This window comes from Zalophus californianus, chromosome 12 (genome assembly GCF_009762305.2).
Source record: "Zalophus californianus isolate mZalCal1 chromosome 12, mZalCal1.pri.v2, whole genome shotgun sequence".
Classification (NCBI taxonomy): Eukaryota; Metazoa; Chordata; class Mammalia; order Carnivora; family Otariidae; genus Zalophus; species Zalophus californianus.
The window spans coordinates 92,512,844-92,529,189 of record NC_045606.1 but is presented as its reverse complement, the minus strand read 5'-3'; the positions used below and the strand labels follow the sequence as shown (position 1 = coordinate 92,529,189).

General features: G+C 43.2%; 1 protein-coding gene across 7 annotated transcripts in view; it reads left to right on the top strand.

The window, feature by feature from the left end:
- The window catches only part of SLC37A3 (solute carrier family 37 member 3), a 48,072-nt gene that overhangs the window by 14,461 nt on the left and 17,265 nt on the right, over positions 1–16,346 (top strand). For all 7 annotated transcript variants that reach the window (XM_027573818.2, XM_027573821.2, XM_027573820.2 and 4 more), the window contains 4 exons: positions 5,100–5,192; positions 8,337–8,420; positions 10,480–10,625; positions 16,057–16,153. In XM_027573818.2, the coding sequence (XP_027429619.1) occupies positions 5,100–5,192; positions 8,337–8,420; positions 10,480–10,625; positions 16,057–16,153 (420 nt within the window). The remainder of the gene's footprint in view (positions 1–5,099; positions 5,193–8,336; positions 8,421–10,479; positions 10,626–16,056; positions 16,154–16,346) is intronic.

The window sequence follows — 16,346 nt, the reverse complement described above, 5'->3', positions numbered from 1 at the left end:
TTTCCTGACTTGTTAATTTTAGCCATTCTGACTGGCGTGAGGTGATATCTCATTGAGGTTTTGATTTCGATTTCTAGAGGACTAGATTTCACACTGAGTCTTGACTAGTGTTGTGTGCACAGTGAGTATGTCTAAATGATCAAGTGACTTGTCATAAACCTTCAGAACAGAGTGGCATTAGAGGGGTTGTGTGCTCTGACCGCTCAGCCAGAATGGAATCTTTCTTTGTCATTATTGAAAGATGCTCACTCACCTTCTGCTTTAATACTTCGAGGAAGTTCTTTCTTGTATTGAGGGAAAACTATTCTGCTGTTTAATTTTGATCTTGGGTTTTCTTCTGAGCCACGCATAGTAGTCGATTTCTGCTACATGACAGCCTGCTGAATATTCAAAAAAACCCTCAATGGGCTGAGGTCTAGAGGAAGCCAGGTGCAAGTTTCCAAGAGTGTTTTTTCAGTGGAGTGCACGGGATGGATGTAATTCTTCTAGCAACAAGTTGTGACAACACTGGTGGAATCTTGTCTACCAGGGAAGGTTATTAGAGACTCAGTGCCCAGCGTTTTTATTGGGATTGGTCATGTAGGCACCCTGTGCCTGGCATGCACAACAATTCTAGACTCTGAGAAGGAAAGCAGGTTCAGCATAAACCACATTGTTTGTACAAACAGTTTAGGTACAGTGAACCACTCTTAGCAAGGATGGATGGGAACCCTCCCAAAATCCCAGTTCCCAGATGCCAGCCAAGGGGCTCACTTCACAAGTAGGCCCTTTTTTTTTTTTTAAAGATTTTATTTATTTATTTGACAGAGAGAGACACAGCGAGAGAGGGAACACAAGCAGGGGGAGTGGGAGAGGGAGAAGCAGGCTTCCGCTGAGCAGGGAGCCCGATGCGGGGCTCGATCCCAGGACCCTGGGATCATGACCTGAGCTGAAGGCAGATGCTTAACAACTGAGCCACCCAGGCGCCCACAAGTAGGCCCTTTTGAGGAGAATAGTCTCAGGCCTGCCGTGTTTTTTGGTTTTTTTTTTTTTGAATTTTTAAAAATTTTATTATGTTATGTTAGTCACCATACATCACATCATTAGTTTTTGATGTGGTGATCCACGGTCCATTGTTTTCGTATAACACCCAGTGCTCCATGCAGTACGTGCCCTCCTTAATACCCATCACCAGGCTAACCAACTCCTCCTCCCCCCAAGTCTGCCGTGTTAACTCTTTCCTGCCAGTTACTATGTCACATTATTAGCTCTTATGGGACTTGCATTAACTTTTCTGCTTAGCTGTTTATTTACTCTAATTGCTGCTAAAATAGGTTTCACCATTCTGGTTTTTCAGAACTATGGATTAAGTAGTTTGGATGGATTGGTTATATAGAAGTCAAGTTCCGACTGATCCTGGAGATGTTTGTAATTCCGTCTCTGCCGTCATGGACAGCAGTGCTGACCTTCTGTTCCTTTCTTTAGACCTTAAGGTCTGGTTTTTTTCCTTCCTGAAGCCCACTGCTGGGAGTGGAGCTGCTGGGGCCATCTGTGCCTTTCACTCTTCCTGTGCTTCTGGGTCTGTAACTGTCAACCCTGGCTTTCCTTTGAGACCTCCTTTTTTGTCCAAAGTGGGAAGCGTTCTTAGAACTGGAAGTTTATGTGGAATTATTCTGAAAAATACTTTCTTAAGTGTCAGCATCGTCAAAAATTACTTATGATAGCTTTCATTTTTATGCATAACTATCTTAGGTGCTTTACAAAAATAATTAAGCACATACAGTGTCTTTTCCTTGAGAATCTATAATGGATCCCGCTGATTTGCACAAACATTGAAAACAGCCAGTGAACATAACATAATATCTATGTTTAGAGATAATAAGGAGGTAATGGTTAAATTTGACAAGTCAGACAACTTGACTGGAAATTGTAAACAGAATTTTGTTCACTAAATTAAAAAGCCTTACCTCTCCAGACAGTACAGTCCTTTCATGAGAATAGTGTGGGGAGCCTCCACTGTCCAGGAGAGGGAAGCGGGATTCAGGGTGTCCTCAGCTTTCCATCTCAAGCTCATCCACAGCCACTTTTCCCCTGAAGAACCTCACGTCAACTGATACCACTCACTGTAGGCAGAGAACAGACCCCGGACGCAGGTCATCGTGAGCTCATCCTCTGCTCACCACTGCTGGAAGCTCTTGTCAGTAGGTCCCCACACCATGCTCGCCCTCACTTGAACATTCTCGCTTAGGAAACCCACACTGTCACTGTTGGTATAAGCACACAACTTCGTGTTTCCAGGAAGTGCCTCAACATGCAGCTGTTCTCATAGATTCGTGCAAACCCTCCCCACCAGACACAGGAAACCCCCACATTCATACAGGCCGGTGGGTTCACGTGATAATTGTACATACACGCAGGCCAGTTTAAACCACTGAAGCGTGTGGGGGTTTCAGCATGGTAAAGTCATTTTGTCAGTGACTTTCATGAAACATTGGATGATTCACTCTGTTTACACGGACCATTTCTCACTAACTAGTATGTGTCTTGATTTTGACTTCTGTGATTGAAGTAAACTTTCTTTTCTAGGCTTTTTCTATTATCCTATTTTCTGTATCTTTGTGTTAGTCCTACTTGTTTTTTTTAGTTTTTGGTTTGGTTTTGTGTTCTATTTGTTAAGTAAGCCATCAAACGTATATTTCAGCTGAATTCTGGCAGTGAAGCAGAAGAAAGCTGTTTCAAGTCTGTCAGTTCTTGTGAGAGCCACACCTGCAGGGAGTTTTGGTGACCTCTTGAGAGAATAAAGAAAAACTCCAGAATCTTCGAGCAGTTGCTTGAGGGCGTGGTCTCTAGCTCACATTGGTGTATGCCCAACAGGGCCTAGTCCTGGGTCCTGATGAACATCAGGGTCAAAGTCTGAGGGAAAATGTGGCAAAATAACTCTAACTGGAGAACTTTAGGGCCCCGCTTAGCACACTGCTGGATCTTAGCTTTGTAGGCTCTTCTCTGTCATGGCAGCAGTGTGTGAGGTGGTGTTAAGGCACCCAGAAGTGAGTCCCAATCCTTTAGAATCACACTTTATATATTTTATAATTTTACTTTGTTTTAAAGATTTTTTTTTTTTTTGCTGATTGTGATTTTTCTTCTTAATATTCTAAAGTCAGAATTTCTTTTCTGTGACAACCCATCTCAGAAATCATTTATTCCTGTAGTTCTCTAAATTTTTGCTCTGAGGATCCCAAAGAGCTTTTGGTTATGTGGGTTCATATTTTTATTTTTATTTTTTTATTTTATTTTATTTTTTTTAAAGATTTATTTATTTGAGAGAGCGAGAATGAGAGAGAGAGAGAGTGAGTACATGAGAGGGAGGAGGGTCAGAGGGAGAAGCAGGCTCCCCACTGAGCAGGGAGCCCGACGTGGGACTCGATCCCGGGACTCCAGGATCATGACCTGAGCCGAAGGCAGTCGCTTAACCAACTGAGCCACCCAGGCGCCCCTGGGTTCATATTTTTAGATACTTAGTGTTTTAGAAACTAAAACTAAAAATTGAAAAAAAAATATATTGGTTTTCAACAATAAAAAGGGGAGGCTTGCCTGGGTGGCTCAGTTGGTTAAGCATCTGACTCTTGATTTTGGCTCAGGTTGTGATCTCAGGGTCTTGGGGTCAAGCCCCACGTCAGGTTCCACACTCAGCACAGAGTCTACTTGAGATTCTCTCTCTCCATCTCCCTCTGCCTCTCCCCCGACCTCTAAAATAAATAATAAGTAAAATCTTTAAAAAATACATTGATTTTTTAGTTATTTTTAAGTGAATTAAATAAACTCATAATGTGTTAACATAAATAACTTTTTATGAAAAATGATTTTTTGAAACAAAATCACTTAATGAGGAGAGTGGCATTGATTTACATTTTTGCAGATTTCATCATGTCTGGCTTAATAAAAGATAGTAGATTTTCACGTCTGCTTTTGAATTCAGTCTCTTGCAACATGATCCTTTGAACTATACGAAGAGATTTTGACCTTTGACAGATACATAGTGGGAAGGGGAGAAGTATTTTAATAGCCTTTTCAGTTAATTGTGGGCATTCATTTTTGATACTACACCAGAATTTGACAAGTGGCAGTTTCTTAGAGGTTAGTTGCCATGTGGAATCTGAAACTGTATGAATTAACTTTTTATACCCTTACATTAAGATCCATTTGTCTGTCTTTACCTTGAATGGATTCTGAAGTGACAGGCTTTATCGTTCTTTTTTGAGGAAATATCTGCCAAATACCCAAATCTGAGTAACTATAGCTTGTCTGTCAGTCATTCTTTCAAGTAAAAAAACAGTCTCCTCGCTTGCACCTCACACAGCTGCCAAGTGCTTTCCCTCAGCACAGCCCCAGTACTTTGCTGTGCCCAGTGCTGCTACACACTCTCCACTCCGGCATACAGGGTGTTAAAAATAAGTGTACTCAGGGGCCAGATTTAATAAAATTAACATTTCTTACTGCTCAACAACAAAAAAATTTTTTTAAGATTTTTATTTATTTGAGAGAGAGAGCATGTGTGAGGGGGTGGAATAGAGGGAGAGCGACAAGCAGACTCTGCGCTGAGCACGGAGCCCATGGGGCTCGATCTCACGACCCTGAGATCATGACCTGAGCTGACATCAAGAGTCCAGCGCTCAACCGACCGAGCCACCCAGGGGCCCCACTACTCCACAAGTATTTATCGAGCATTTAGCATGTACCAAGGATGTTCTTAAGTGAAGTTGGCTTTTTTTTTTTTTTAAACTGTGACTGTGGCAGTAAATATAGCGATTATTATTATTTTTTTAATATAGTGATTAATGGTATGGTTTAGTATAACTGCCTTGACTCCTGCTGAGCCACAGGAGTTTTACCCCCCACTGCGTTTGCACCATCAAGGGAAAAATTAAAGGACAAAAGCAGATAACATTTCAGTGTTATGCAAATAGCTTTGACCTTGCAGACCTTTCAGCAGGTTTCCTCTGTTAAACCTCCCCAGGATTCTGTGAGGGTGGGCGGAGGCTGTAGATGAAGGTGCTTTGAGAAAGAAGAAGGACTGACAGGTACCAGTGGGGACTGACGTGGTTCTTGTTGTGTTGCTCTAGATTTGGAGCAGCAACCATTTGTTTCCCAGCGCAGAGGAAGCCACTCTTTTCCTCGGGACACTGGATACTATTTTCCTCTTCTCTTATGCTGTGGTAAGTTTTAGAATTTGGGGGTTTTAGGTTGAGGAAAGATGTAAATGGAAATGACGCCCAACCTTATTAAGTTTGTAAGGAATTCTAGAATTTGCTGACTGAGGAGAGTTCAGCATCGCTGAAGTTTATATTCTGTGTCCCATCCAACCATCCATCCATCCACCCACCCACCCACCCATCCATTCATTTATTCATCCATTTGACAAATAATTTACTGAGCACCTAGCACGTGCCAGGTCTGTGGGAGTTCATCAGTGAGCAACACAGGAATAATCCCTAGCTTTGTAAAACTTACATTCTTGAAGTGGGATCTAAGGAAAACAAACAGTAATACAGTGCTATACATAAGCAAATAGAGAGTATGGTTGAAGGGGGTAGGTGCTGTGGAGAAAAAAGCAGGAAAAGGGGAATAAATAGCCGTGGGAGTTGTAATTTAAGTAGGATGGCTGGGGAAGACCTCAGGTGGGGGGGGTATTTGAGCAAAGACCTGACGTGGGTAAGTGAGGTCAGGTTGACTGGAACAGAGTGACAGGAAGTGAGGCCAGAGAAGGTATGGGGCTCAGACTTTTAGGGCTTTGGCTTTAACCTTGAGTGAGATGGGAGCCCTGGAAGGTTTTGCACAGAGGAGTACCAGGATCTGCCCTGTGTTTGGACAGGCGCACTTGCTGCCCTGGGAGACTAGACCAAAGGGCAGAGACAGAAATAAGGAGACAGGTTAGGCTATTCCAATTTTGAGGTGAAGGATGATGGTGGCTTAGATCCAGGGTGGGAGTAACAGAGGTTGGAAGAGTTGGTTTTAACTGTGTTTTGAAGGTAGAACCAATAATTCTTTTTTTTGTTGAATGTGAAATGTAAGAGAAAGAGAGGTGTTGAGAAGGACTCTAGGGAGGAAATATCACGACAGAGTGGAAGACGTTGGGGAGGGTAGGCTGTTGGGGAAATGTCTTTTGGACATGTTACGTGGGAGATGCCTATTGTTGCCCAAAGGATGAAGAATAGACACTAGATTATGTGAATCTGGAGTTCAAGGTAGAGGTTCAGGCTGGTGGTACAAATTTGAGAGTCCTTGGCATCTAGATAATTTTCAGTTACAAGTTTGGATGAAATCATCAAGGGAACGGGTGAGGATAGAGAAGAGGAATAGGGCTTTCTGTACTTAGAGGCAGGGGACACGAGGACTGGGTGAGCAGGGCTGAGGTGGAGCCGTCAAGGAGGAGAACTGTGGGATGGTGGTGTCCCGGCAGCCATACCAGCAGCGCGGGGGCTGGGTCCCTGTCTGAGGTCGTGGTCTTGGTTGGGGCAGCTGGGATCTCTCCGTGGTTGTAGGGAGCAAGTCTGGTGGTTGCTGAATTAAGGCTGTGGGAAGTGGTGGTAGCCACTGGACCCACGCACCATGCGTGGTCCTCCTTTCCTCCCAGTGTCTGATTTCCTCTTTTGAAAATGTGTACAGTTATACAAAAGCCTTTTTTTTTTAAAGGTTTACTTCTCTGAGTGAGAGCATGTGTGCACATGCAAGCAGGGGGAGGGGCAGAGGGAGAGAGAGAGAGAGAAAGAGAGAGAATCCCAAGCAGACTCCCTGTCAAGCTACATGGGGCTCAATCCCACAACCCCAAAACCATGACCTGAGCCGAAATCAAGAATCAGACACTTACAGACTGAGTCGCCCAGGTGCCCCATAAAAAGCCTTTTAATTACGAATGTCCAAGTGATGTGAAATACCCGGTGAAAGTCCTAAAGTACTCTCTGAATGTTTATTTGGGCAGTTATTGGAATGTCTTCTTCAAAGAGGAAACTTGTAGAAACAATTGGAGCAGGCCTTAGATCATGTAGCCATGCTCCCTACCCTGGGCGTTTTCTGTATGAAATGCCAGTATAGGGTCATCCGGCTTTGGCTGGAGCACTCCCAGGGGTGCTTCTCTTTGAGCCTTTTATGGAGTATTTTAAGAAGCGGTGTAGTCTAGTGCAAAGACCAGCTCTACCACTGTCAACTAGCTGTGTGAAACTTTTTTGAAATGGAATTTAACCTTCTTTTGATCTTTAGTTTCCTCTTCTATAGAGTTGTGATAATACCTATCCCTAGGATTAAATAGGTTTAGGAGATAAAAGGTACCATGAAACGTCAGTGATCATACTTCTTTATATCAAGCTGCATGTCCTTCTGTAGCTTCCAGGCGTCATGCAGGCATTTGGAACAACACAGAATGAATTGAATCCCTAATCTGAAACACTGAGAGATTTTCTTCACCCCCTTTACTATATTTAGCATAAGACATGTGAGTGGCAACTATAGAGCACAGAATCGAAAGCTTACAGGTGCCTCTTTTGAGGTTGTGACAGGTTGACCATAATGAGACACATCATGTAAATTTTCTCTCATGTAGATGTCAGTTGATCAGAAACGCTTGTATCTGGATTTAGGTTTTCAGTCAGGGTGTTTATTCATTTTACATATTTATGGAAGAAACTTAGTGTATTGCCCTGGGCTTTTTAGTTTGCCTTGCTACCATGACCCAGGTTTTTATTTCCGGCCACTCAGTGGGAGGAGAGCAGAAGGCAGAACATTTGTACTTATCCTCAACTAATTACTGTCTTGGCGTCCCGACTCTCCCCGCCTCGTGAGGTCATGAAACCCAAAGGTCAGATTAAACAGGCAGTGCCTGTGCCCCAGAAGCTTCTGTGGTGCAGGACATGTTGTAACATATCTTGATTCAGAATGCAGATGGCTAAGAGCAGCCTCTGGGAATGCAGATAACTGATCTTTAAGAGTTGATCTGTTCTAGAAAATGAAATATATTTGTGTGCTTGTTTTATTAGTATTCCTAGTTTTGTTCCATTTTGTTTTTATTTTTATTTTTCCAGTCTCCTTTTAGGCAGTGAGGGGGATCTGCTTTTGGTAGAATCAAAGTTCACACTGGATTACAATATTTTGGTGCGTGAGTTGGTTTATAGTATAACGTGCAGAAGTGCACTGTCATTTCATGAAACGTTTGTGAAACTGATGGAGACAGCTAGTCTGGGCATAAGAATGAAGCCTAATTTTGAGTCATGTTAGTGTTTTATTTCCCTACTCGCTTGGCAAAACATCTTCCTTTTGTCAGGCTGTGCTGTTATTAAGAGCTGTAAAATAAAATGCTTTATTTTTAGGGCCTTTTCATCAGTGGAATTGTTGGAGATCGGCTTAATTTACGATGGGTTCTGTCTTTTGGCATGTGCTCTTCTGCGCTAGTGGTAAGTTGAAAAGGTATCATCATCATCATCATCATCATCATCATCAATATCATCATCTTGGTTGGGTATTTTAGAATCCAAGTACCCCCCCTATTTCTATATGTAGAATAGAAAAGCAAAATTAATCTTCAGGTTTTTTTATTTTTATTTATTTTTAAAGATTTTATTTATTTATTTGACAGAGACATAGCGAGAGAGGGAACACAAGCAGGGGGAGTGGGAGAGGGAGAAGCAGGCTTCCCGCGGAGCAGGGAGCCCGATGCGGGGCTCAGTCCAAGGATCCTGGGATCATGACCCGAGCTGAAGGCAGATGCTTAACAACTGAGCCACCCAGGTGCCCCCAGGGGAGTCTTTTTAAAGTGAGATTTGGATCAGGCCCCTTCCATGGCTCGGCACCAGAGCCACACATAAATAGTATACGTGCTGCCAAAATGAGCACAAGAGCCAAGCATAAATAGCACGGCATTTGGTGCTCTTGAGAACCGGGTCATGGCCCGTCTTGACAGTCATGTCTGTCACTGCACTTCACCACTTGGCTCTGGCCAAACTATTTTCTATGGTCCTTACGTATCCTGTGCCTTTCTGCCTCACTACGTTTGCACTTGCTCTTCTTCCTGCCTTGAATGGCTCTTTTCAGCTCTCCCTAGTCTCACTCAATGTCACCAGCAAGTTATTGGCCAAATGGCACTTCCTTCACAATGTCTTCCTTTACTGACCTCATTCATTCTTAAAAGTAATCGGTTCCTCTTCTGTGCTCCCCCTCCTGTGTTTCTTTGAAGGCACTGAGGTTGTCGACGAGGTAGTCCACTGCTTTCTGTATCATTCTTGCTTTCCCCAGGAGTCTGTGGCACGGTGGTTGAGGTCACAGATTTCCCAAGACCTGGACTTCCTGGGTGTCTGTCCCTCATCTGCCCTTTCCCAGGTGTGATTGCTGTGTGCTTCAGCCTTCTCGTTTGAGTACCTCCTGCCAGGCTCATCGGGACGGTTATATGGGTTTCTGTGTGTGAGGCTTGTGAACAACGCCTGGCTAATGAAGTGCCAGAGAGGCCAAGATCCACGTTTGATGCATCTTTTTTTTGTTTCCTAGCTCCTAGTGAGGAATTTTTGTTGGTTGAATGAAAGCATGGAGTTAGATTAGACCCAATTTTATTATTGCTTTCCAGTATCTGCTGTTTGAGAGATTGACACACTTCACTTATTCATGGCCTGCTGACCCACATGTATATACGTATTGTTTTAAAACCTGTGTACATTTTGTTTTGTTTTTTCACATTTTTTGAAAAATTGAAGTATGTGCATAAACTCACCCTTCTTGGTGTGTAGTTCTGGGTTTTGACAGACGAGCATAGTTGTGTCACCACCACTCTCTCCCCCACCTCTCCCCCAGCCTCTGGCAACCACTGACCATTTTTCTGTCCTTACAGTTGTGCTTTTTCCAGAATGCAATCCTACAGTATTGTACATACTAGTTTTTAGCCCGTGCATAATATTCCAAAAGAAACTTTGACTACTGATAAAACATCCACTTTAGCAAAATGCCAAAAGAAAGGCAGTGACTTGGAGAATGCTCCTGAATTACTGCGCAGATCACAGGTTACACTGGTTCTCTTAACGGTTGCAGTAAGGACCGTAGCTGGCGCGTCCTGGTCCCCACAGTGTGCATGGCACTGCCCTGACCACACATATGTGACCTCAGTCAGTCCCTATAATAGTCCTCCACACACATGCACCTGGGGATGAGAAAACAGAAAGAGTTGTCTAATGAAGTTGAACAACGAGGATTGAACTTCTTAGAGCTTCAGACACAAGTCAGACAAGGGTAATCATTAACGAGCATTGTGTTTGACGTCTCTGGTCAGTGGTGGTGGTTTGGTGGGTGTCTCACTCACTCGGTGCTGCTCTGAACAGGAGCATCTGAAGAGTCGGCACAGGTCTCTTAGGACCTAGACCTTTGAATGTGTCTCTTCACGCACAAACGTAAGCGTGGTAGGCAGTTGGGAGTCCCTAAAGGTGTCTGTGTGGATGTCACATGTTCCCTTTTCTTCCCTTCGTCTCTCAGGTGTTCGTCTTTGGCACAGTCACAGAATGGCTGCATTTCTACAACAAGGGGTTCTACTGCTGTCTGTGGATTGTAAATGGCCTGCTGCAGTCCACTGGTTGGCCCTGCGTGGTTGCTGTTATGGGCAATTGGTTTGGGAAAGCTGGGTATGCCTCTCCCTTCCTCTTTAATTTCTCTTTTTAAGTGGTTTTAATTTGAGATTACTCAGACTTGTCATCAATTCAGTCGATCTTTTCGACACTGCCCGCAACTTTTCTCTATTTTAGAAAGTTAGACTAGTTGAGAGAGAGAAGCTTTCATGTTGGAGTGCATTACAGGAAATGGTGTGGACTTGGGGGATGGCGTAGCCCAGTGAGTCACGTTCTTTTTCTTTATTTTTTGAGAGAGAGAGAGAAGGTGCAAATGCACGCGAGCAGGCGGAGGGGCAGAGGGAAAGAGAGAATCTTGAGCAGGCTCCACACCCAGCATGGAGCCTGACATGGGGCTCGATCTTACAACTGTGAGCTGAAATCAAGAGTTTGATGTTTAACCAACTGAGCCACCCAGGCATCCCAGTGAGGCACTTCTTAATACTTCACTGGCCATGGTCAGATTTTGAGCGTGGCTAAGGCATTACATCTCAATTTTTAATAAAAAATCTTCCCTTTACAGAACATAAGTAATGTAACAGGATAAAATAAATCTCACATGCCATCCCATCATGTGTCTTCCTGTGGGTTTTGCCTTCCCTTCTCTTTTTTGAGACTCACTGGTCTAGTTTTGCCTTCTTACATTAAAGGTGAAGAAACTGGGGCGCCTGGGTGGCTCAGTCGTTAAGCGTCTGCCTTCGGCTCAGGTCATGATCCCTGGGTCCTGGGATCGAGCCCCGCGTCAGGCTCCTTGCTCAGCTGGGAAGCCTGCTTCTCCCTCTCCCACTCCCCCTGCTGGTGTTCCCTCTCAAACTGTGTCTCTCTCTGTCAAATAAATAAAATCTTAAAAAAAAAAAATAAAGGTGAGGAAACTGAGGCCAAAAATTACCTGTGGGACTTGCCTAAGATCACATAACGAAGACTCTAATAAGATGCGGATGAAGAATGCCAAAATTTGGGACTTAAAAGCCCAAATTGGGCATTTTTTCCCCTAAACCTTCAAGTAGTTGTCAGATGGTGTATGAGTTTATGTGTGATGCAGGCCACGGCATGAGGGTGGGCATCTGCTAGAGTATTTTCCATGCTACCAGAAAGAAGAGCTATATTTCATTTACAGGATGGAAAATAACTTGAGATACTCAAAGACTTGGCTTTGTTGTTTGCCTTTTTGGTGACATTCTGATTTCAGGAATATTATTAATTTGGATTTCTTTCATTTTTCCTGGATAAATATTTATATATTGTGAGATACACATTTATTTCATCTATGGCTTGGTCTTTTTTGTTTACTCTTTTACCATAGGCCAGTGTATGTAACAGACATTATCCACCCACCAAGTGATCAGTGCATGCTCTGCCTGGCTTCCCTTGGGTTTCCAGCCTCCCTAGTTTCATGATGGGAGTCATGATGCCTGCTGGCTAAGGATCTGTAACATCATGAAAGTTTACCTGTGAACTTTCTTGCGGGTGGAATAAGTGCCACTTAATGAGAATACTCTGACTATACTTCAGTGTGCTAGTGACTTCTTTTTTTTTTAAGATTTTATTTATTTATTTGACAGAGACAGCAAGAGCAGGAATACAGGCAAGGGGAGTGGGAGAGGGAGAAGCAGGCTTCCCGCCGAGCAGGGAGCCCGATGTGGGGCTCAATCCCAGGACCCTGGGATCATGACCTGAGCCGAAGGCAGATGCTTAACAGGATGAGCCACGCAGGCGGCCCTCGTTTTTTTTTTAAAGATTTTATTTATTTATATGAGAGAGAAAGCATGAGCCAGGAGAGAGGCAAAAGGAGAGGGAGAAGCAGGCTCCCTGGCAGACTCCCTGCTGAGCATGGAGCCCAAACTGGGGCTCAATCCCAGGACCCCATGATCACGACCTAAGCCAAAATCAATAGTCAGCTGCTCAACCAACTGAACCACCCAGGTGCCCCTCAACTAGTTTCTTCTCAAATCATGTCTTTGGTTAGCCAGTGTTATTCAGAGCCTGACCTTCTGACACTTTCCTCCAGGACCCTCTTGCTAGGTTTTATATATTTTAGAGGACCAGGGCAGGGCGTTTGAATACTGGGGAGAACATAGAGATTATCTAGTTCAAATTATTTGTTTTCCAGGTAGAAAAAGTTGGGACCCCAGGGAATTAAGTGATCTGTTGAAGACATTGCCTTAAAAAGCTGTTAACTTCGGATGAATCATGCCCCTTTATCAGGGTCATAGTTTTTATTTTTTAAAGAAGATTTTATTCGTACATAATCTGTACACCCATTGTGGGTCTCAAACTCACAACCCTGAGATCAAGAGTCTCACACTGTGCTGACTGAGCCAGCCAGGCGCCCCCAGGGTCATAGTTTTTAAGCAGATTTAGGCTTGTCAAACTAACATGTACACTCGTGCAGTACCAACCCCTTTCGCACATAGCACTGAGCTCAGTGCTGTGAGGAGCATAGCATGTTCTAGTTGAGAACACTGGCCGTGACCCGCTTGAGATCGCACAGCTAGAAGCAGCAGAGCTAGGACTTCTGAACAAACTATTTTTCACTCTGCTGTGTTGTCTTCCTGTTCGTTTCTAAGATGCCTTCTGTCTCAGTGAGGTTATAAAAATGTTTAAGGAGCGAAGAAATCTAGGGGCGCCTGGGTGGCTCAGTCGTTGGGCATCTGCCTTCGGCTCAGGTCATGGTCCCAGGGTCCTGGGATCGAGCCCCACATCGGGCTCCCTGCTCAGCGGGAAGCCTGCTTCTCCCTCTCCTACTCCCCCTGCTTGTGTTCCCTTTCTCGCTGTCTCTTTCTCTGTCAAATAAATACATAAAATCTTAAAAAAAAAAAGCTAAATAATCTAGACTTAACATAGTGTGATATTAATAGAGGGGCACCTGGCTGGCTCTGTCAGAAAAGCATGTCACTCTTGATCCCGGGGTCGTGAGTTTGAGCCCCATGTGGGGTATAGAAATTCCTTATAAAAAAAAAAACACATTTAAAAATATATGTATCAGGGCGCCTGGGTGGCTCAGATGGTTAAGTGTCTGCCTTCGGCTCAGGTCATGATCCCGGAGTCCTGGGATCGAGTCCTGCATCAGGCTCCCTGCTCTGCGGGGAGCCTGCTTCTCCCTTTCCCTCTGCCTGTGCCTCTCTCTCTCTCTCTCTCTCTCTCTGACTTTCATGAATAAATAAATAAAACATTTAAAAAATAAATATATATGTATCAAATAGAATAAAATACAAATTTTGATGTTAAAAAAATTAATTTGGGGCACCTGGCTTACTCAGTCGGAAGAGCATGTGACTCTTGATTTCAAGGTCGTGAGTTTGAGCCCTATGTTGGGTATAGAGATTATTTAAAAATAAAATCTTTAAAAAACAAATTAACTCATCTTTCTTTTACCAGCCCTACTGCCATTGCCTATGTTCAGAACTAATCATTTTTCTCCAGGACTGTTGTAATAGCTAGTTTTCCTTCCACTCGATTCTTTACCTTCCCCCCCCCTTTTTAAATGGATTTATTAAGGTATGTAATAAGCTGCACATATTTAAGACGTACCATTTGATGAAGTTCAGCCTGCATACATCCTTAAAACCACCATCACAGTTAAGAAAATGGGCATATGCATCACCCCCAAGAGTTTCCTCATGCCCTTTGGTAGTTCCTCTCCTCCCTCTTCCTGTTACCTTCTCCCTCCCTCCCATTGCCATCTCCAGGTAACTGTTGATCAGCTTTCTGTCACTTTAGGTTAATTTGCATTTTCTCAAATTTTATATAAATAGAATCAGACAGTATATACTGTTTCTTGTCTACTTTCATTCAGTGTAATTATTCTGAGACCCAGTCATGTTGTGTGCATCGATAGTTCATTCCTTTCTATAGCTGAGCAGTAATCGATTGTATCACAATTTATCTTTTCACCTGTTGGTGAACATTTGGGTTGTTGTCAGTTTTTGGCTATTACAAATAAAGCCCCTGTGAATGTTTGTGTACAAATCCTTGTATGAACATATGCTTTCATTTTCCTTGGATGAATATGTCAAAGTGGAATGGCTGGGTCATATGGTAGGTGTGTGTTTATCTTTTTAAGAAACCTCGGCTGGGACGCCTGGGTGGCTCAGTCGGTTAAGCATCTGCCTTCGGCCCGGGTCATGATCCCGGGGTCCGGGGATTGAGTCCCATGTTGGGCTCCCTGCTTGGCGGGGAGCCTGCTTCTCCCTCTGCCTGTCACTCCCCCTGCTTGTGCTCTCTCTCTGACTCATAAATAAATAAGATCTTTAAAAAAAAAAAAAGAAAGAAAGAAACCGGCGGACTCTTCCAAAGTGGTTTTTACCATTTTACATTCTCTTCAGCAGAGTGTAAGGGCTCTAGTTGCTGTGTCTCTTGCCAACACATATATGTGGTCTTTTCTCTTTTAGCTATCCTAGTAGGTATGTAGTACAGCATTGTGGTTTTAATTTGCGTTTTCCTAATGTTTGATGATGTTGAACACCTTTTTATGTGTTTATTTGCATCATGTTTTTGTGTGCATGAAGCCTCTTTTTCAAAAACTTTCTTTTTTTAAAAAAACTTTTTGTCTTGAGATGATTGTACATTCATACTATTTAACATTTTATTGGATTTTTTTAAGATTTAATTATTTATTTTTAAAGATTTTTTAAAAATTTATTTGATATAGAGAGACACAGCGAGAGAGGGAACACAAGCAGAGGGAGTGGGAGAGGGAGAAGCAGACTTCTCACTGAGCAGGGAGCCCGATTCGGGGCTGGATCCCAGGACCCTGGGATCATGACATGAGCCGAAGGCAGATACTTAACGACTGAGCCACCCAGGCGCCCCGAGATTTAATTTTTTTAAAGTGATCTCTACACCCAACATGGGGCTTGAACTTACAACCCCAAGATCAAGAGTTGCACGCTCCACCTACTGAGCCAGCCAGCACCACTGGATTGTTTTTGTATTACTGAGTTTTGAGAGTTCTTTATATTCCAGATGTGAGTCTTTTATTAGATAAGCGATATGCAAATATTTCCTCCTACTCTGTGGCGTACTTTCAAAATTCTCTTAACAGTGTCTTGTGATGCACCCGAAATTGAACTTTAGTGTAATATTATGTTTTTTTTTTTAAAGATTTTATTTACTTATTAGAGAGTATGCACATGAGAGAGAGTGAGAGAGAGAAAGCAGGAGCAGGGATGGGGAGAGGGAGAGGCAGACTCCCTGGGACCCTGGGATCATGACCTGAGCCTAACGCAGACACTTAACCAACCACTGAGCCACCCAGGCACCCCTAGTTTAATGCTATCTTAAAGTGACCTGATGTTTTGTCATTTGGGTATACTTTAAAAAAATCTTAAGATAGAATGTTGATTCTTTGGAATGTGAACTTTCACGGTTTTGTCCATTTTGTATTTGAACTGCACCAGAATTCATTCCGATTCTATTGTCTTCTGTTTGTCACTGTTCTCTGTCTTAGACGAGGAGTTGTTTTTGGTCTCTGGAGTGCCTGTGCTTCGGTGGGCAATATTTTGGGAGCATGCCTAGCTTCTTCTGTTCTGCAGTACGGGTATGAGGTAGGTATTTCCTTCTAACTTTTTCTTGAGTACATATAATATGTTTTGTTTTTTAGGAAATAATACTGTGGCCATCTAGAACTGTGTAGAGCTGTGTTTGGGTGGGGCAAGGCTTATATGAAAAGTAGACAAACTTTTGAGAATTTCAAACACAGAAATTATTCTTGGAAAAAATACCAAGTCTAAAGACAGT